Source organism: Phyllobates terribilis, unplaced genomic scaffold (genome assembly GCF_046119375.1).
Source record: "Phyllobates terribilis strain yellow unplaced genomic scaffold, ASM4611937v1 Scaffold_10__3_contigs__length_209671492, whole genome shotgun sequence".
Lineage (NCBI taxonomy): Eukaryota > Metazoa > Chordata > Amphibia > Anura > Dendrobatidae > Phyllobates > Phyllobates terribilis.
In genome coordinates, this window is record NW_027362770.1 from 139,982,686 (window position 1) to 140,004,885 (window position 22,200).

The 22,200-nt window shown below is 45.6% G+C and overlaps 1 protein-coding gene across 2 annotated transcripts in view; it reads right to left on the minus strand.

Annotated features, from left to right (window-relative positions):
• The window catches only part of LOC141164504 (LON peptidase N-terminal domain and RING finger protein 1-like), a 307,283-nt gene that overhangs the window by 143,879 nt on the left and 141,204 nt on the right, over nucleotides 1–22,200 (minus strand). The window contains exon 11 of one of the 2 annotated variants that reach the window (XM_073649848.1): nucleotides 20,177–20,194. The exons of the other annotated variant lie outside the window; for it this stretch is intronic. Coding sequence (XP_073505949.1) covers nucleotides 20,192–20,194 — 3 coding nt within the window. The 3' untranslated portion in view covers nucleotides 20,177–20,191. Of the gene's footprint in view, nucleotides 1–20,176; nucleotides 20,195–22,200 lie in introns of those variants that run through there. 2 annotated transcript variants of the gene reach the window in all.

Consider the following 22,200-nt stretch of genomic DNA (forward strand, 5'->3'; position numbering starts at 1 on the left):
CTCTTGTAAGGGGCATTGCAAGTTGCTCCGTCCTAATTTTTGGCAGCTTTTGCTGGGAAAGCATAAGCAAATACTATGGGAGACCCACTCCCCAATAATGGGACTTATGTTTGTAATATGCTGTACTGCATGGCTCTTGTAAGGGGCATTGCAAGTTGCTCCGTCCTAATTTTTGGCAGCTTTTGCTTGCAAGGCATAAGCAAATACTATGGGACACCCACTCCCCAATAATGGGACTTATGTTTGTAATATGCTGTACTGCATGTGACGCGCCCCCTGGGCCGTGTGTACACGTGTGTGGGATACCCGGTGCCGGGTCTCTGGGGACTGTTGTCTCCGTGGCGGTGACCCGGTCCCGTGGCTCAGGCTGGTCAAACCAGTGGCAGTCTTTCTTAGGTTTTGAGGTTAATTGTCCGACTGTGCCACCTGTGGATTGCGGTCAGGGAGTACCACCGCTGCGAGGCAGACCGCTGAGGCTGGTGTTGTGTGCGCAGCATAGAATGGGATAACTCCCCTCGGGAGGAGTATAGCCTCAGGGCAGTGAGTGTGGATGATGGGGGGTGATGGTGCACGAGCGCAGCAGGAACGACTCAGAGTCTTTGCAGTGCAGTTCAGGGTCTTTACTGATGATTATAAGGTAGACCCTCCCGGGAGTACTGGCTAGCATAAGAGGCCTGGTCAGTCTGTGAGCAAGCAGGAGTTCCCCTGGCCAGGTGGAGTTGTAGGCCTCCCCGTCTGTCTGCACTCTTCCTGGCTACCTTTCTGTAAGCGGGTAGAAGTAGCCCACATCCCTGAGTGTACCGTGTAGTGCTCACCTGTATGGCTGGTGACTTGGGGCCTTCTGTTAGCCTCCGCTCCACGACGGCGGTGCTGGTCCCTTGCTTGTGACTGAGCCTCCGGGCATCTATGGCCAGAGGACCTGAAATCCCCTGCCGGCTGGTTTCTGCTGCTGGATATAGAAGTCCTCACAGCTTCGGACTCCTGTGTCCGGTTCCTATTGTCTTCTGCCAGGGCGAGCTCTGCTCAGCTTCCAGCCCCTGGTCTTTAGCTCCTAGCTCCTACAGAGCTCCTTGCTGTTTGTTACTTTCCCTTGCTCTCACTCTGACTCTGACTGTTCTCTGACTCACTCAACCCCGCCCCAGATCCAGTTTATAAGGGCAGAATTCTCCCCTCCCAGGACTGGGGCAGGAGGATGTTGCATGTTTAAGGGATCCTGACCAGTAAACCTCCCACTTGCTCTCCGACGTAATATCTCTATTACTGTGGTTGCCAGACCCCTGGGGTGCCACACATGGCTCTTGTAAGGGGCATTGCAGTTCCTCATAATTTTTGGAAAGCCTTCCATTCACTGCTTAGGCCAACAGTGCACGGGAGACCCAGTTGCTATAAATCGAAAAAAAGGTTTAGTTAACGCCCTCTGACCTCCATGTCATTTCCAAGGGGCATTGGAGTGGCTCGAAATTTTTGGTAGGCATTGCACTCACTGTATGCCCTATAACTGTGTAGCCGAACCGCTCCTTTTGTTACAGAAACATATCCTACAAGACATATCTGGTTGACTGGCCTGATATTGATGTGAATGGTCCCTGTTCCTCCTGCTCTTTCTCCTTTGCCACCACCTCATCCATCATTTATCACCTGAAGCTTTGTTTTAACGGGAGTCATAGAACTGGGATAGTAGCAGGAAAACATCCAGCAATCCTCGGAGGAGGTAGGATATGCGCCAAAACGCGGACCACCTCAGGCTTAGCCGCTACTATATACATGCGCTTGCATTCCAAGAAAACAAAGCAGATGCTAACTTCTATCATCATCATCATGCTCCTCACCTAGGCACTCTCAACTCCCCTGATGGAGAAGCCAGGGCCCACCGGAGGAGTCTGGTTCTCTGGTGGGCTCGTCCAATGCTGCCCTAAAGCAGGCCAGGCTAAGAAAAGTGTGGGGGAAGGTGACAGGAGAAATCAGGGCGGCTGGGGACCGAGTATGGACACCTGGCCGCCACCTGGCGGCTGGGGACCGAGCGTGGACACCCGGCCGCCGGGCGGCTGGGGACAGAGTATGGATAACTCGCTGCCGAAGCGGCCATGAGGTAGTGGCCAGCTTCGGCCTCCTCCAAACTAAAAGGCCCCATTTCAAGTGAAAGCTAGCAGTATGGTATTGCAGCCTGCGGGTGGGTGGGTGGTTGGCTGCATATTTTCGCTTGCATTGCAAGGAATGGGGGAGGTACAATTGAACACTGCCCTGGGACAAGGACTTGCATGGGGATAGTTGCAAGTCTGCATCTTCTGATGCGGCAAGGATCACTTCTGATGGGCACACTTTTAGACAGTGACCTGGGGGTCAGAGATGCTTGCAGGGGTCTTCCCCATGCTGATCCCTTGTCTTTTCAGCACTGTATGCATGTGTCACACAGCACATGGCCAGATAAGGTTGTAAAATGTTAAAATGACATTTCCCGGTGAACGCATTTGTCACGGTTGAAAGCAATACAAAAGTGCAAAAACGCATGAAAAATGCTACTTGTGAACATAGCCCAAGGTGTGGAGGAGTATTTTTGTTTTTGGTTATTTATTTTACCTTATACACAACTTTTTACCCTGGAAAGGAAATTCCTTAACATATTTCACAGGAAAACAGTTTCAGTTTCGTTTTTGAACATTTTATTGTGAGCCCGCAAAAGTGGCTTAATACCTCTGACCACGTTGTTGACAGCAGTGACCTGGGGGTCAGAAATGCTTCCAGGGGCGATCCCCATGCTGCCCCCATGTCTTTTGAGCACTGTCACTATAGTTTTGGGCACTTTTTAGGCTTTCTACAGACTGCCGGGGGTGCTGCTGCAAAAATGCTCGGGTCTCTCATAGACTAACATTGGGCTCGTTGCTCGGGTCGAGCACCCGAGTATCACGGTAAGCTTGGCCCGAGCTTCGAGCACCCGAGCATTTTAGTGATCGCTCAACACTATCAGTCGTCATCTTGGTGAGGACACGGAAGTCTTGCCAGTTACCAGTCTGGCACCCATGGCTGACTTTATGTTACGCTGCCTTAACCGTGACCCTCGCATTGTCAAAATGTTGGGTGACAGTCATTACTGGTTGATGACACTTTTAGACCCCCTCTACAAGGAGAATTTTCACTCTCTTATTCCTGAGTTGGAGAGGTCTACAAAAATGGGGCAGTACCAGAAGGCCCTTGCTGCAGAACTATTAAAAAAATTCCCATCTGAACACGGTAGCGGCAGAGGTCACAGTTCGCTGCCCAACTAAGGCATACAGGCGAGAGAGACGCAACTCCAATCCAGCAGAGGCAGGGGAACACTGTCAATGTTCTAGGACAGTTTTCTGAGACCTGCCCAGCTTACAGGCCCTGAGGCGCTGGGTACTCTCACAAGGAGTGGAAAGTTTCAAAAGATGGTGAGGGAGTACCAGCGTCCTCCGTGATTCCTCTGTGCCTTTTAATTATTGGGTATCCAAGCTGGACCCTTGGAATGAACTCACTCTGTATGCCTTGGAGGTCCTGGCCTGCCCTGCCGCTAGCGTGTTATCGGAGCGTGTTTTTAGTGCCGCTGGGGGAATTATAACTGATAAGCGCACTCGCCTGTCAACTGACAATGCTGACAAGCTGACCCTTATCAAAATGAACAAGGGCTGGATTGGGCCAGACTTCTCTTCACCACCAAATGACAGCAGAGTAACATAAAGTCAAATCCACTGTGTTATTTCGGGAGGTGTATTCCCATGCATAGCTTCACACCCACACATGGGTATACGCTTCCTCATTTCGGCTGTTTTTTGCTCTTCTCCTTATCCTCAGCCTCCACGACCACTATACCACCAGGGTGACCGTGGTCCATGTTGCCAGCATTGCAAGTTCCTCTGTCCTAATTTTTGGCAGCTTTTGCTTGGAAGGCATAGGCAAAGACTATGGGAGACCCACTCCCCAATAATGGGAATAATGTTTTTAATATGCTGTACTGCATGGCTCTTGTAAGGGACATTGCAAGTTCCCCCTTCCTAATTTTTGGCAGCTTTTGCTTGGAAGGCATAGGCAAAGACTATGGGAGACCCACTCCCCAATAATGGGAATAATGTTTTTAATATGCTGTACTGCATGGCTCTTGTAAGGGGCATTAAAATCGTCTTGTTAAGCTACTGTGACCTCCACGTCTCTTCCAAGGGTCGTTAATATTGTCTTTTTATTCCACTGCGACCTCCACCACTCTTCCAAGGGGCATTAAAAGCGTCTTGTTAAGCTACTGTGACCTCCACGTCTCTTCCACGGGGCATTGATATTGTCTTTTTATTCCACTGTAACCTCCACCACTCTTCCAAGGGGCATTAAAACTGTCTTGTTAAACCACTCTGAACTCCACGTCTCTTCCAAGGGGCATTAAAACCATCTTGTTAAGCTACTGTGACCTCCACATCTCTTCCAAGGGGCATTAAAACTGTCTTGTTAAACCACTCTGAACTCCACAGCTCTTCCAAGGGGCATTGACATGTTGTTTTTAATTACCTCTAACCTCCACGATTCTTGCAACGGGCATTGCATTTCCTCCTAATTTTTGTCAGCTTTTGCTTTTCAATGCATAGGAGAACACTAACGGAGACCCACTCCCCAATAATGGGTAGAAGGTTTTTAATACACTGTAATCCACGTCTGTTTCAAGGGGCATTGCAGTGCCTAATAATTTTTGGAAAGCCTTCCATTCCCTGCTTAGGCCAACAGTGTACAGGAGACCCAGTTGCTATAAATGGAAAAAACGGTTTAGTTAAGGCCCTCTGACCTCCATGTCACTTCCAAGGGGCATTGGAGTGCCTCGAAATTTTTGGTAGGCATTGCATTCACTGTATGCCTTATAACTGTGTAGCTGAACCGCTCCTTTTGGTACAGAAACATATCCTACAAGACATGTGTGGTTGGCTGGCCTGATATTGATGTGAATGGTCCCTGTTCCTCCTGCTCTTTCTCCTTTGCCACCACCTCATCCATCATTCATCACCTGAAGCTTTGTTTTAACGGGAGTCATAGAACTGGGATAGTAGCAGCAAAACATCCATCAATCCTCGAAGGAGGTAGAATATGCGCCAAAACGCTGACCACCTCAGGCCTAGCTGCTACTACATACATGCGCTTGCATTCCAAGGAACAGAAAGCTAAGGAGGTGGATGGCCTCATGATCATGAATAATTTACTCGTTGTGTAGGAGGCCGACCACTGCTGCTGTCTACCTTCTGAACTTTGTGTTGAAGCCTGATTGACCCAGGACCCGCAATCCTCTATGTCTGGAGGACGTGTTGCATCCCAGTGTCCAACTGTGTCCCGGCTTCCACAATATTAACCCAGTGTGAAGGCGTCAGCGAGATGGACCATTCCTGGCCACATTCACTTGTCCACGTGTTTGTGGTTAGGCTGTCCTTCCCACTAAATGCACTGGGGAGGGCACAGGTAATGTTTTGGTATGCGCGCTTGTGTATAAGGTGCACCGGGACAAATAGGGGCGGCTGGGGACCGTTTATGGACACCCGGCCACCCCCACACGGCTGGGGACTGTGTGTGGGCACCCGGTCGCGGGGCAGCTGGGGACTGAGTATGGACACCCGGCCGCCCCCTGGCGGCTGGGGACCAAGCGTGGACACCCGGCCGCCGGGCGGCTGGGGACTGAGTATGAATACCAGGCTACCGACGCAGCCATGACGTGGTGGCCAGATTCCACCTCCAAAAGCCTAAAAGGCCCAATTTCAAGTGCAAGCAAGCTAGCAGTATGGTATTGCAGCCTGGGGGTGGGTGGGTGGCAGGCTGCATATTTTCGCTTGCATTGCAAGTTATGGGGGAGGTACAATTGAACACTGCCCTGGGACAAGGACTTGCACGGGGATAGTTGCAAGTCTGCATCTTCTGATGCGGCAAGGATCACTTCTGATAGGCACACTTTTAGGCAGTGACCTGGGTGTCAGAGATGCTTCCAGGGGTCTTCCCCATGCTGTTCCCATGTCTTTTTAGCACTGTATGCATGTGTCACACAGCACATGGCCAGATAAGGTTGTAAAATGTTAAAATGACATTTCCCGGTGAATGCATTTGTCACGGTTGAAAGCAATACAAACGTGCAAAAACGCTACTTGTGAACATAGCCCAAGGTGTGGAGGAGTATTTTTGTTTTTGGTTATTTATTTTACCTTATACACAAGTCTTTGCCCTGGAAAGGATGTTCCTTAACCCCTTTCCGACCTGGTCAGTAATAGTATGCACCAGGTCGGGAAGGCCGGTTCAGCGGGGGCTCCGGCAGTGAGCCCGCACTGAAGCGAGCACATGTCAGCTGATTATTGGAATCGCAATCCACCCGCGGCTGTTAACATGTTAAATCTCTGACAGTGGCATTTAACTCGCGCTTCCGGGAGTCCTAAGCCCCGCCCATCAGTGACCCCGTCACGTGATCGCGGGTCACCAATGGGTGGGCATGACAACTCAGGGTCTGCAGCAGACGCCTGTGGTTGTCATGTCTCAATTGCTATGAGCGCCACCTAGTGGTCAGCGCTCATAGCAAGTGAGCATTTCTCCTGCATACAAGCGATCTGCTCATCGCTTGTATGCAGTAGAAGCAATCAGACAACTGCTGCTTCTAGTCTCCTCTGGAGATTATAGAAGCAAGCAGAAAGTGTAAAAAAAAGTTTTTAAAAAAATAAAAAATATATAAAAGTTTAAGTCACCCCCCTTTCGCCCCATTTAAAATAAAATATATATATATATAAAAAAAAAAAACACATACACATATTTGGTATCGCCGCGTTCAGAATCGCCCGATCTATCAATATAAAAGAAGAATTAATACAATCAGTAAACGGCGTAACGAGAAAAAAAATTTAAACGCCAGAATTAAGTTTTTTTGGTCGCTACAAGTTTGCAATAAAATGCAATAACGGGCGATCAAAACATCGGATCTACCCCAAAATGGTATCAATAAAAACATCAGCCCGGCACGCAAAAAATAAGCCCTCACCTGGCCCCAGATCCCGAAAAATGGAGAAGCTAAGGGTCTCGGAAAATGGCGTCATTTTTTTTTTTTTTTTAGCAAGCTTTGGATTTTTTTTTCACCACTTAAATAAAAAAGAACCTATACATGTTTGGTGTCTATGAACTCGTAACGACCTGGAAAATAATGATGGCAGGTCAGTTTTAGCAATCTGTGAACGTGGTAAAAAAAGGACCCAAAAAACAACTGTGGAATTGCATTTTTTTTGCAGTTTCACTGCACTTGGAATATTTTTCCCTTTTTCTAGCACACGATATGGTAAAACCAGTGATGGTGTTTAAAAGTACAACTCGTCCCGCAAAAAATAAGCCCTCACATGGCCATATTGAACGAAAATTAAAAAAGTTCTGGCTCTGGGAAGAAGGGGAGCAAAAAAGGAAAACACAAAAACAGAAAGACCCATGGTCGTTAAGGGGTTAACATATTTCACAGGAAAGCACTTTCACTTTCGTTTTTGAACATTTTATTGTAAGCCTGTAAAAGTGGCTTAATACCTCTGACCACTTGTTGACAGCAGTGACCTGGGGGTCAGAAATGCTTCCTGGGGCGATCCCCATGCTGTCCCCATGTCATTTGAGCACTGTCACTATCGTTTTGGGCACTTTTTAGGCTTTCTACAGACTGCCGGGGGTGCCGCCGCAAAAATGTTCGGGTCTCCCATAGACTAACATTGGGCTCGTTGCTTGGGTCGAGCACCCGAGTATCACAGTGAGCTCGGCCCGAGCTTCGAGCACCCGAGCATTTTAGTGCTCGCTCAACACTACTCATTACCTATGTTACTGACCACCTCTGCAGTGTATCAGAGATGTACAATGTCCTAGCTTAGAGCGCAAGCTTTCAAGCTTTTTGCTTCACAGTTTACAAGTGACACTCTGAAACTGGCTGGATCACTGGATTTAGTCAGCTCCAGTGACCCTATGCTCCTCCTATGCTACCTCTACAGCATGACAGAGTGCATAATTCAGAATTACATCACAACCATGCTGTCCACCAGAACTGTCAATAAGAAAGTGTCACAACTCTGTTGTCGGGTATCCCGAGGCCAGGGGCTCCAACCCTGTCCCTAATGCTAGGGGCGCACTGTTCCCTAGATTACTTCTGAAGGTGAAGACGCTGGAGCCACGCTGAGCTCCTCAATCCGCCCTCAGTCTGTTCCCTTTCCTTTCCCCCAGGGAAGAGGGGAGTAGTAGTGTATGGCAGTACACAAACCCAACTAGCAAGGTAATACAAACAGGGTTAAAGGAAAATACCAATCATGCAAATATATGCACACAAACAACAGAAGTTAACACCGGGAAGTGGAGGATAGGAAACAAACCAAAATAGGAGAAGAATAGGATTAACACGCAACCTAAACCACACAGCAGTCTAAGCTAAAATCCACCAGACACCTTCTGAAATAACCACTCTCCACCACACTCCTAGAACCATGCAGCATAAGCTAGCTCCGGCAATGATAACCTGCCAAAGCCCAGTATATATAGGAGTGGGGAATGGCTAACACTGGACAGCTGAGAGCCTAAATGAAGGTAAGCTTCCAGGAGCTCACAACTGAGCAGATTAACCCCTGCACTTGTGGCACCCCAGGGGTCTGGTTACCACAGTAATACCAATATTACGTCTGAGAGCAGGTGGGAGGTCTCCTGGTCAGGAACCCTAAGCATGCAACACTTCCTGCCCAGTCCTGGGAGGGGAAGAACTTCCCCTATATAAACTGGGGCTGAGGCGGGGTTAGGAGAGAAGAAGAGGAGTCCCAGACAGAGACACAGTCTGGTCTGGAGTGGAGCAGATACAGGGAGAGCAAGATCAGGAGCTATGTGGGAGCAGTGATAAAAGGGGTCAGAGACTGGAAGCTATAGAGCTCGTCCTGACTGAAGAGATCTCACCGGACACAGAGTCCGAGGCAGTGGGGACTGATCCATACCCAGCAGCAGAAACCGACCGGCAGGGGATTTCAGGTCCTCTGGCCAAGAAACCCGAAGGCACGGTCACACGCAAGGGACCAGCACCGCCGTTGTGGAGCGGAGGCTACCAGAAGGCCCGGAGTCACCGGCCATACGGGTGAGCACCACACGGTACACTCAGGGACGTGGGCTACTTTTACCCGCTTCTAGCAAGGTAGCCAGGGAGAGTACAATAAGTTGGGGAGGCCTACAACTCCGCCTGGCCGGGGGAGATCCTATCTGCTCACGGACTGACCAGGCCCCGATCGCTAGCCAGTACTCCCGGGAGGGTCTACCTTTGCCACCAGTAAAGACCCTGAACTACATCGCACCGTCTCTGAGTGGTTCCTGGTGCCTGCGTGCAATTCTGTTATCCCCATCATCCACGTCCGCTGCCCTGAGGCCATACCCCTCCCGTTGGGGGTTATACTATCCACGCTGCACAACTGTACCACCGGCCTCAGCGGTCTGCCCTGCAGCGGCGGCTTCATAACCGCATTCAACGGGTGGCGTAGTCGAACACTATAACATCTTCTACTAAATTCTGCCACTTGGTTTGACACCCTGGGCACGGACCGGATCGTCGCCACGAGGACTACTACCCCTATCAGATCCGGCTCCGGGTAGTCCCCGCGTGCGCAACGCTACACAACAGAGGCCCAGGGGGCGCGTCACACTGCTAAAAGAAACTCGCATCGTTTAATATCAAGACAAAAGGCTTCTAATGAGTGCAGAAGTGGGAGAAATCAGACGCTGTGGTCTTCTGGCTCCTCTCTGTCACGGTAAACTCGTGAAAGAATGAAGATGAGAAAACCCCTTTAATAAAATTCCTTGTCAAACACGATGTCAGATTATGCTGCTGTTTTCTAGTGTTGTATCTCACCCCCGAGCTGGACTCTCAGATATTCTGCTGAGTACTAGTTTATAATGTCATGCATGCTGCTACTGCTTCTGACTCTGTGCTGTGTATGGGAGACATCATAGCAGGTAGTCTCCACCCACCAGCTCAGAGGCAACTGAAAATTAGAGATAGAGCCTTCAGAGGAGAAAACTAGAGGACAATTTAAGATTCAAGTCATATAGTGACCAGAAATCATATTATTTTTCAGTGCTGACACATATGACAGCTTACTCTGTTAAGACACCTGAAAGGACAGGTACGTTTTAAGAAAAGACACTAGATGCTCCTTCTTTCTTCTTATAAAATCTGGCCTCTTTCCTCTTTGAATCCCTATATAAGTAAAGTAGTCTTGAGCGACAAGTAACCTACTGATAAAAATCCATGTACTGAATATGTATTCCAGGTTTCTGTTGCCAAAGCTTTGTGAAGATTTACACAGAGTGCATCCGAAGAAGCTGAACAATCTTCTGGCTCTGAACAGTACCGACACTGAAGGTTAATTACATGTGTATGGTAGATTTACTGCTGTATGGAAGATCTGCCTGCTCAGTATAAAGCAAGAATAGGAATTACAAATTAACCCCTTTATGACCAGGCCTGAAAGCAGCTTAACGACCCGTCAATTTTTAGTTATTTATTTTTTTACACATTGTTGCTTCTTTGCTTTTCTGCAGCCGTAACTTTTTATTTTTTTTCACCGATGTTGCTGCATAAGGCTTTTTTTATGTGAGACAAGTTTTATTTTATTTTTTTTAGCACTGCTTTAAGATACAGATAAAGTAATGTGCAATTTATATAATTAAAAAAAAAGTGATTTTTGGATTATTTATTCTTTTATCCTTCATGTTTCAAACAATCTGTTAAATTAATTTTCAGATTTATTATAGTCATGTAGAAACTTAATATGTGTAGGATTTAGATTTTTTTCTTACATGTGCAGTATGTAATAAAATGTATTTTATATTAAAAAAATAATGTTGTTCATATTTTTTGCAGTGGAGAAATGATCATTTTTATTCCTTGATTTTTTTGCAGGTTTTTCTGTATATTTTTCTTACATAATTTATTTAGCAAAATGTTTCTTTTTTACTTTATTGATCATTTTTCCACTGTAACTGGGGATTCATAAGAAACCCAGTTACAGAGGAAAACAGCCCACTACAGTGACATAAGCCACTGGCAAAACTGATCTCGGTTGATTGGATCCAGCAACTTTGCTATGCCAGCAGATTCCCGGCAATAATCTGTCCGCCAGCTCCTACATAAACATCGAAAATGCCTATGCTTCTGTACACTACATGGCACTCATCGAGCGCTATATAACTGGAAAGATTGAAGACAGAGGCAGTAATAAACCGCTTCTGTAGTCTCCCCTGCAACCTCAGCTGTGTGTGCGAACCAAAGAACTGACCTGCGCCTGCTAGATTGCCGGAATAGGAACTTGAACTCCGTGCCATTAATTTATAATAGTGTGAAATTAAAGAGAACCTGTCAGCAGGATTTTGCTAAGTAATCTACAGGCAGTGTCATGTTGGCGCTGTTATACTGATTAAAATGATACTTGCGGTGATACCTATGTTTTTTGTGTAATCTTTGTTTTAAGTTTTCATTTAATGATATGCTTATTAATCTGGGCGGGCCTGTGGGCAGAGTCTTTTCTTGGTGCTCTAGGCCACACCACCAAGAAAAGACCTGCCCACAGGCCTGCCACGAAGCCCGAGCATGTTCCTCATCACAGAGAGAGAAACAGACAGAGACAAAGAGAGAGAGAGAAAGACAAAGAGAGAGAGATGCTGTGGCGGGGGTGCTGACATCCTCTATGCTGCTCTGTACTGCTGTGGAGGGGTCGCTGATATCCTCTGGGCTGCTGTGGCAGGGTCGATGACATCCTCTGTGCTGTTGTGGCGCGGTCGCTGACATCTTCTGTCCTGCTATGCTGCCCTGTGCTGCTGTGACAGGGTCGCTGATATCCTCTGAGCTGCTGTGGCAGGGTCACTGACATCCTCTGTGCTGCTGTGGCGGGGTTACTAACATATTCTGTCCTGCTGTGCTGTCCTGTGCTGCTGTGACGGGGTCATTGATATCCTCTGTGCTGCTGTGACGGGGTCATTGATATCCTCTGTGCTGCTGTGGCAGTGTCACTGATATCCTCTGTGCTGCTGTGGCTGGGTAACTGACATCCTTTGTACTGCTCTGTTCTGCTGTGCTTCTCTGTGCTGCTGTGGTGGGGTCGATAACATCCTCTGTGCTGCTGTGGCAGGATCCCCGATATCCTCTGTGCTGCTGTGGTGGGGTTGCTGATATCCTCTGTGCTGCTGTGGCGGGGTCACTGATATCCTTTGTGCTGCTGTGGTGGGGTCGCTGATATCCTCTGTGCTGCTGTGGCGGGGTCACTGATATCCTCTGTGCTGCTGTGGCAGGGTTGCTGACATCCTCTATGCTGCTCTGTACTGCTGTGGAGGGGTCGCTGACATCCTCTGGGCTGCTGTGGCAGGGTCGATGACATCCTCTGTGCTGTTGTGGCGCGGTCGCTGACATCTTCTGTCCTGCTATGCTGCCCTGTGCTGCTGTGACGGGGTCGCTGATATCCTCTGAGCTGCTGTGGCAGGGTCACTGACATCCTCTGTGCTGCTGTGGCGGGGTTACTAACATATTCTGTCCTGCTGTGCTGTCCTGTGCTGCTGTGACGGGGTCATTGATATCCTCTGTGCTGCTGTGGCAGTGTCACTGATATCCTCTGTGCTGCTGTGGCTGGGTAACTGACATCCTTTGTACTGCTCTGTTCGGCTGTGCTTCTCTGTGCTGCTGTGGTGGGGTCGCTAACATCCTCTGTGCTGCTGTGGCAGGATCCCTGACATCCTTTGTGCTGCTGTGGTGGGGTTGCTGATATCCTCTGTGCTGCTGTGGCGGGGTCACTGATATCCTCTGTGCTGCTGTGGTGGGGTTACTGACATCCTCTGTGCTGCTGTGGCAGGATCCCTGACATCCTTTGTGCTGCTGTGGTGGGGTCGCTGATATCCTCTGTGCTGCTGTGGCGGGGTCACTGATATCCTCTGTTCTGCTGTGGTGGGGTTACTGACATCCTCTGTGCAGCTATGGCAGGGTCTCTCACATCCTCTGTGCTGCCGTGGCAGGGTCTCTCACATCCTCTGTGCTGCTGTGGCAGTGTCTCTGGAGGGGGCTTTATAGGTATGAGTGGTTGATGTATATGAGAGAGAACACTCACAAAGACTCCGGCTGACAGAGGAGTCCTTGCACACACAGCAGGGGAATTCTAGAGCATAGAGCACCAAGAAAAGACCCTTCTGTCCCGCCTTAAAGCACGAACATCTGAGTCATTAACTGAAAACTTCAAACACTGATTACACAAGAACCACAAGACAGATTTCTTCACCTAAGGTATCATTTTAATCAGTGTAACAGCCCCAACCTGACACTCCCTGTAGTCTGCTTAGCAAAATCCTGCTGACAGGTTCTCTTTAAATACCATGACCGAGAGCCTTAAATTTGAAGTAGTTGGCCCTTATAAGGCTAAATCAGTTATTGATTCTGAAAAACCCTCATTTAACGTATTTTGTGTGTATAGTGGGGAATCCCCTAATCAGAACCCATATCTGTCAAAGGGGAAAGTGATTACAAGAGCGGCTAGAACCAGCACCTCCATTATTAATTTTAATGATTGCCTTGTAATGCTTCATTTTCCCTGTGGGGGCACTGCAGGGAAGGAAATAAAGTGGATAACCCCTTTAATATTATTCTAATATATTTACTCCGGATAGTAGAGGAATAGAAATACCCTACAATAAAAAAGTGTTGACTTGAGCTCATAGCTTGGAATAAGGAAGCCTGCGTGGGAATGCAGATATTGCTCATTCCATGCATAAGACAGGTGCATATTATCAATACACATGTGAATACGTGTATGCCGCCTCTTATGTAACATGCCCCGAGAATACATAACATAGTGCAGCGTGTGGGGGGATCTGAATGTGTGTTCCTGTATACCCAGCAGGAGAGGAGTAATTATAGATAACCAATCAAGCCTGCAGTGTTATTAAAGTCAGCCCAGCAGTGTTAATATTGTTGCAGGATTGTGTGGGAAACGCTTCGTTCCTTTTCTCTATTGTATTCTCACAGGTTCAGATGTTTTCGCGCTTGCTCTTGTGAAAGGTGAAATTATACAAAGGACAGGTCAGAACAAAAGTGTGGGAGGAAAGATTTCGGTAAAGGTCACTAGTCATATGTCCAATACTTATTTCCAGGTGAGATAAATGTATAATAATGTGCCTGCATAGGGTACAGGTAATGTCCACCTTTGAATACCATTTTTTTTTGCTTTTTAATCTAGTAGGATCAAACATTTGTCCTGGCTAATATCCAGGGTCGGACTGGCTTGGCAAAGGCTCACCAGTAACATTGATTCATGGGGCCCATTGTTCAGTTACAAGCAAAATAGCCTGATCCTAGTACACAAATTTAGTTTTGCTTCCATGTAATATTAACTTGGCTAGCTTGTTTAATGATTGATTAGATTATACCTTTTTCTGCAAATTGTGTAATAATACTGATCATTAGCACTCCTTCACTGGGGCGGCCTACCGGAGGATTCTCCTGTTCTCCAGTGGGCCAGTCCGAGCCTGCTAATATCGTACATACAGTATATCTTGACTGGTGCTTTGCGGTTGACTGGTGCTTTACAATGGTGGGCGACCACGGGGTAAAAAAATTCTATGGGGCAGCAAAATTTCGGATCTCTTTTTCCAAGAGCGTCAGGCGTCAGGATCAACTTCTAGCACTGAGCGGCCAGCTAGATTAAACTAGCTTCTTCATTTTAAAAATGACTTCTGTCTGCATAAGTGATGCAAGTAGATTCTTTTGCTTGTGAATTCGGTTTTTAAGCTTAGGGTCAGAAGTTCGTAGATTCTCTCATCCGAGAGAATTGGCCCGATTAGGCAAAGAACAAAGACAAAACAATTTAAATAATAAAAATATGGGAGGAAGAGAAACCAATCACAAACTAAAATGTTTTTATACAAATGCACAAAGCATGGGCAACAAACAAGGAGAATTGGAACTACTAATGCAGGAAAAGGAATATGATGTCATTGGAATCACTGAAACTTGGTGGGACGATACACATGATTGGAATAAAAGGCTAAAAGGCTACAACTTATTTGCAAGAAACAGACTTGATAAACGAGGAGGAGGTGTTGCATTGTATGTTAGAAAAGCGTATATCTGCACAGAGATTGAAGCTTCAGAGACTGGGAGTTCTGTGGAAACTGTTTGGGTAAGAATACAAGGAGAGAACAACGGAAAGGACACCATTGTAGGCATTTACTACAGGCCACCTGGGCAAACTGAAGATATGGATGAACTCTTTATGTATCAAATGACCAAGTTCTCCAAAAAATATGACGTAGTGGTCATGGGAGATTTCAACTATCCAGACACTTGTTGGGAATCTCTCTCAAGTAAAACTAACAGGTCAAGCAAATTCTTATCCTCTCTTGCTGACAACTTTATCTTCCAAAAGGTAGGGGAGAAAACAAGGGGATCTGCTACTTTGGATCTAATCCTTATAAACAGGGAGGAAATGGTTGAGGAGGTAAAGGTGGCTGGGACCCTAGGAGGCAGCGATCATGCTATTATAGAATTTTGGATAACTAGAGGAGGAAGACATGTGAAGACTCAAACTTCAAGGTTAGATTTTAGAAAGGCAGATTTTAAGAGACTCAGAAAGAGAATAGGAGGGATCCAATGGCTGGATGTCCTTAAGGACAAAAATGTCCAGGAAGGATGGGAAATTTTTAAAAATGAGATTCTCAAAGCACAATCGTTAACAATCCCGAAAAGTAGGAAGAATGGGAAACATTTAAGGAAACCAGGATGGATGAACACAGAACTTAAACACATGCTAAAAAGAAAGAAAGAAATGTTTATTAAATGGAAAGAGGGAGGCATATCTAAAGAAGATTATAATGCAGTCTGCAGATCCTGCAGGGCACGTTTCAGGTTAGCTAAAGCTGACAATGAATTAAGGCTTGCAAGAGATGTCAAAAGCAATAAAAAAGGATTTTGGGGGTATGTCAAAAGTAAAAGAAAAGTCAAAGATGCTATAGGATTTTTACAGGATGAAAATGGAGAAATGGTAAGAGAGGATGTTGAGAAGGCCGAACTTTTTAATTCCTATTTTGCATCTGTTTTCTCTCAGAAAGAAAATGTAACATCAACTGATCTTCACTGTCCTTTTAAAGGAATAGAGGAATCCAAGTTATCTGTAAACAGAAAGATTGTGAGGGAATATTTAGCTAACATAAATGAGTTCAAGTCTCCAGGTCCAGATGAATTACACCCCAGAGTACTGAAGGAGATCGTAGAAGAAATTTTAGAACCACTCTCCATAATCTTTGAAAATTCTTGGAGAACAGGAGAAGTCCCAGAAGACTGGAGAAGAGCAAATGTTGTTCCTATCTTCAAAAAGGGGAAGAAGGTGGACCCAGGGAACTATAGGCCGGTGAGTCTGACTTCTATACCAGGAAAGATCTTTGAACAAATTATTAAACAACATGTATGTAAGTACATGGATAAGAATGAAGTGATTAACCAGAGTCAGCATGGGTTTGTAACTAACAAGTCATGTCAGACTAACTTAATTTCCTTCTATGACAGAATCACTGACTGGGTGGATCAGGGAAATGCTGTAGATATAGTATATCTTGACTTCAGCAAAGCATTTGACAAAGTATCTCACACCATCCTTATTGAAAAAATGACCAAGTATGCAATGGACCAGGCAACTGTTAGGTGGATTCATAACTGGCTTAGTGATCGGACTCAAAGGGTGGTTGTAAATGGCTTCACATCCAGCTGGATGAATGTCTCAAGTGGGGTACCACAGGGCTCCGTCCTGGGACCTGTATTGTTCAACATCTTTATCAATGATTTAGATGAAGGAATTGAGGGTAAACTGATTAAATTTGCTGATGACACAAAGCTAGGAGGGATAGCTAATACTAGAGAAGAGAGAGAGAGGATTCAAAAAGACCTAAATAAACTGGAGCAGTGGGCAGCAACCAACAGAATGGTTTTTAACAGGGAAAAATGCAAAGTACTACATCTGGGCAATAAAAATGAAAAAAGCATATACAGAATGGGAGGAATAGAGCTAAGCAACAGTACATGTGAAAAAGACTTAGGTATACTAATAGATCATAGACTGAACATGAGTCAACAGTGTGATGCAGCAGCAAAAAAGGCAAATACAATTCTGGGATGTATTAACAGAAGCATACAGTCTAGATCACGTGAAGTCATTATCGGTCTTTACTCCTCTTTGGTCAGACCTCATCTGGAATACTGTGTACAGTTTTGGGCACCACATTTTAAAAAAGACATAGACAAACTGGAGCAAGTTCAGAGAAGAGCGACCAGAATGGTGACTGGTCTGCAAACCATGTCCTATGAGGAACGGTTGCAGGATTTGGGAATGTTTAGCTTGCAAAAAAGAAGACTGAGAGGAGACTTAATAGCTGTCTACAAATATGTCAAGGGCTGTCACATTGTAGAAGGATCATCTTTATTCTCATTTGCACAAGGAAAGACTAGAAGCAATGGGATGAAACTAAATGGGAGGAGACACAGATTAGATATTAGAAAAAACTTTTTGACAGTTAGGGTGATTAATGAGTGGAACAGGCTACCACGAGAGGTGGTGAGTTCCCCTTCAATGGACGTCTTCAAACAGAGGCTGGACAGACATCTGTCTGAGATGATCTAGTGAATCCTGCTTTGAGCAGGGGGTTGGACCAGATGACCCAGGAGGTCCCTTCCAACTCTACCATTCTATGATTCTATGAAATGACACTCTAATCAGAGTATGATCAGAGTGTGATCCGATTCTCTCAGATGATGATAAGATGGAGAACAAAATTTCTCCATCTTCTCCATTGTGTCAGTGCTCGGAAATCGGACCGCACTCACTCATTGACTTGCATGGCCTAGTGCGATCCGAATATCAGATCAAACTCAGACCTGCTGCGATTTTTTTCCTCAAACCGACTTGGTCCAAGGTAAAATTCGGGCATGTGCGCGACCCCCTAGAATAATATTGGTCCGAGTGCAGTCCGATGTGTTGTCGAATCGCACTCAGACAGAAAGTACAGTGGTGTGCACCTGGCCTAACTCTAACAGAATGGACAAGTGGAATTTATGTAAATGTGAACTGTGACTTACTGGCTTAAGAGCTGACGGCATGCCATAAAGTATGAGATTTAATAAAACTGTGCATGGTGTATCCCATACACGGATGATGTAAGAAGGTGTATCCCAGGCCAACATACTGTGCTGCCATTTTTGAGCTATGAATATTATCGCCTTCAAGTGCTGTATTCAGAAACCAAAAATTACTCTTTATATTCTAATTTTGCTATGCTGCATTAATTATAGTACTGTCAACATAGTGGAACAGCCCAAATAGTCAGTGTTGCAGGTAAGCAATATGACTTTGGTTGACAAGAAGGGAAGAAGTAGTCCTTAGTTATAAAGGAAAGTTTCCCGCACCATTGCCTAGGAAACTGTGTAAGGCAGTCTTCCCCAGTCCTCAAGGCCTACCAACAGGTCATGTTTTCAGGATTTCTTTACTATTACACAGTTGGTAGAATTATTGCCTGTGCAGGTGATGCAATTATCACCTGAGCAATACTAAGGAAATCCTGAAAACATGGCCTGTTGGTTGGGTTTGAGGACTGGAGTTGGGGAACAGTGGTGTAAGGGACTAGCTATCACTTTTGCTCAAAAGAAACCAGAGGTGTCTTATTGAGCTTATGTCAGAGACACCGATTCCTCCTGTTGACCCTGTATGTAATAAGAAGCAATGATTTCCCTGAAGAGCCCTTGCAGGATGTACTATTAATAAGGAGAGACTGCCATCTTCTGGCCGGGCGAAATCAAGTGGAACCAAATTGCACCAGAAGAATTGCAGGAGGAGCGAGTTCTTGTGTTGGACTTGGTCAGGAGCCTTGTATGACTGAATTACGGGATATAAAAGCCCTGCGTGCCAAATCACAGGAGGCTTTGGTGCCAAGAGAGCGCAAGGTGCAGATGTGCACAGGAGAAGATGATGCAGCCAGAGTCAGAGGCCACCACAGGAAGTGTATGCCAGCAGGTGCTGGCTGCTTGCAGACAAGGTCCAGACGACGCCCAGTGAGACTCAGAGTTCAGACTCAACACCAGGACCTGCGCCTTATGCCGGGCAAGCCTCAGAGACCAGATATTACCTATCAGGAGCCAAGGCCCAGTCCTTTCCGCCCAAAGACCAAGAGACTTCCGCCTACTGTCAAGCCGAGAAGATCCACGAGGAGACTGTGCCAGGAGAGGCACGCCTGCGATCGCGGAAGAACAGCACGAGTGAGCAGGTCCATCACTTCCAGCTATAACCTAATGTACCGGGGTCGGCTGGGATTAGGATTCCAGGATGGGAGGGGGCCGGTTGGTGCGTGGGAGGCTCAACGGGCTGTGATAGACTACGTCATAGAGAGACTTGAGGCCTAGCGGGACACCTCCACTAGGGCCAGAGCTGCAGAAGGAACTTATGGTCTTGACTCCCACGAATGGATGCCCCACCATGGTTAAAGGAACATTAACGTTATTTAGTGAAAGATTTTATTTGCTATTCTAAGCTTATTGTTATTCATTACATTACTTGCCTAGTTACTAACACCAATTGTTCAGAGTTACTTTCATTTCACTGTAAAATTACTACTGCATTTAATAGAATTTTATCAATCACTGACTGTCATTGCCTTGTGTTATCTGTGCGTTGCATCCAGACACCTGCATTACATGTACACCAATTTATTCCGATGTAGAGAAATTGGCAGTAGAAAATTCATCAGTCGCTTGATTAATGTCATGCCAAAGGGCCGTCCCAATAACAGAGTGAGAAATAGACCACGTGACCACTGTACCACCTAGTATGTAACTTCAAGTTCAAGGTTTTTTTTGCCTTAATCACTTTTCCTGGCTCCAGCACCGGGCTCTGCTTCCTCCCTCTGCTCTCTTGCAAATCTAGCAAAATGATAGCCAGCCGGTTGTCATTTTGCTCGATTCGAAAGGGCCAGTAAGGAGTTGAAGAAAAAAATGAATAGTCACCCAGCCATTCACCTGTCTTCTTTGGTCCAGTCACCTGTTTCCTTTGGACCAGTGTCCAGTGCAGTCTTCACTGGGCCGTCTTTGGCTTCTTCTAGGATCCATCATCTTCGTCATCTCCTGCACTGACTAGGCAACAATGTCAGGTCCCACTGAAGATTGCACGAGTCACTAGAAGGAAAAATAAGAAGTTCGTCTGGTTCAACCGAACTTTTGTCCAAAGTTCATTTTGAGTACTAGAACTCTACCCCTACCCCATAGAAGTCAATGGGAACCTGAACTTTGCTGCTATAAAATGGTCATAGTAAGGGCTAGGGCTCTCTCTCTCCCTCTACCTTACCCTCTCCCTCTCTCTCTAAACTCTAAAATGAAGTCCGGGTTCGGAGTTCAGCACTAGGTGTCCGATACGAATCCTGAACTTTACAGTTCGGGTCCGCTCATCTCTACAAGTTAGGGCAAAATGAGTATAATTGTTTTTCAGTTTTTTTTACGCTGGAGAGACCAAATAGTACAATAATTGTACATTGGATTCCCATCAATTAAATTCCTGGTTAGATTCAAATTTTAGAAGATTCAGTCATCATTCATAGTGACATTTTCCTTGTTTTTTCATTCCCGAACAACCCCTTTAATTGATGTACTTATGAACGAGAGTTTGGAGTAGTATCCCATTGCTCACTTTTCTATCGTTAAGGGCACCTTACTATAGTGTTGTAGCATGGGACAAGACAAGCATTTTGTGCTCCCTAATTCGTGGAGCATTAACACTTCTTGAGTCCTTTTCATCAGTCCAGTATTGAACCCCTTATGTCCAAGCACATGTATTGCATTTTAAGAAAATACTGCTGCAATTATAGTTTGCCCTATGACTCTTTCTAATTATTGTCTGCTTTTTGCTGAAATCAAACATAATATTTTATAAAGTTAAAGTAAATTTTTCTTCTTTTATTACACTTTTGTGTTATTTATTTATCTATTTTATAACCTTAGCCCTAAACCTAAACCTATCCCTAACACCATCTCTAATCCTACTCCAAACCCTAACCTTAGTCCAATCCCTAACACTAATTCTATCCCTAACCCTAGTACTAACACTAATCTTATCCCTAACCCTCAGTCCTTTGGAAGTGCATTAAGTTGTAGGGTGCATTGCTGCAAAAGGGGAAAAAAAAAAAAAAAAAAAAAAAGCCTCTTTAAATCATCTTCCTTAGCGAGTGTGAACGAGCTGAGTGTGACCGGAGTGTAAGTGCAAACGGAAGTAAGTGTGTGATGTGTTTTTTCAGTGAAGAGGTATTTGGGAATCCTGCAGAAAATACCTGTGTGAATTGCGGTGAGTTGCTGAATTGTGACCTGCTGAGTGCTTTTCTACCTGTTAGGTTTTAAAAAGCCCAATAAAACTAATTTTCTCACTACAGTTTTACAGTTTCTTAGTTTACTACCTGTGTATTTAAGGGTTAACTATATTGCACTAAAATCCTGAGGTGTAGCTATACTCACAAGGGGTTAATTAAGGGGGAGGGGTCATAATTAAGGGTTTATAAGGGGCAGCTGGTTGGGGCATACAGTCCTTTGGAAGTGCATTGAGCTGTAGGTTGGATTGCTGCTAAAAGGGGAAAAAAAAAAAAAAAAAAAACCTCATTAAATCTTCTTCCTTAGCGAGTATGAACGAGCTGAGTGTGACCGGAGTGAAAGTGTAAACGGAAGTAAGTGTGTGACTTGTTTTTCAGTGACTTGGATTCAGGGAGTTAGGAAGGGAGGAATTTGGACTGAATTGCTGTCTGTATTTTATTAATTCTTTACATTTCTGTCTAGTGCAATCCCCATTAGGAAATGACCTCCATTATTGGCAATGCTATCCAGTGTACGTCTTGCCACACGTACAGTGGTGGCCAAAAGTATTGGCACCCCTGCAATTCTGTCAGATAATACTCAGTTTCTTCCTGAAATTGATTGCAATCGCAAATTCTTTGGTATTATTATCTTCATTTAATTTGCTTGCAAGGAAAAAACACAAAAGAGAATGAAGCAAAAATCAAATCATTGATAATTTCACACAAAACTCCAAAAATGGGCCAGACAAAAGTATTGGCACCCTCAGCGTAATACTTGGTTGGATCCTTTAGCCAAAATAACTGCGAACAACCGCTTCCGGTAACCATCAATGAGTTTCTTGCAAT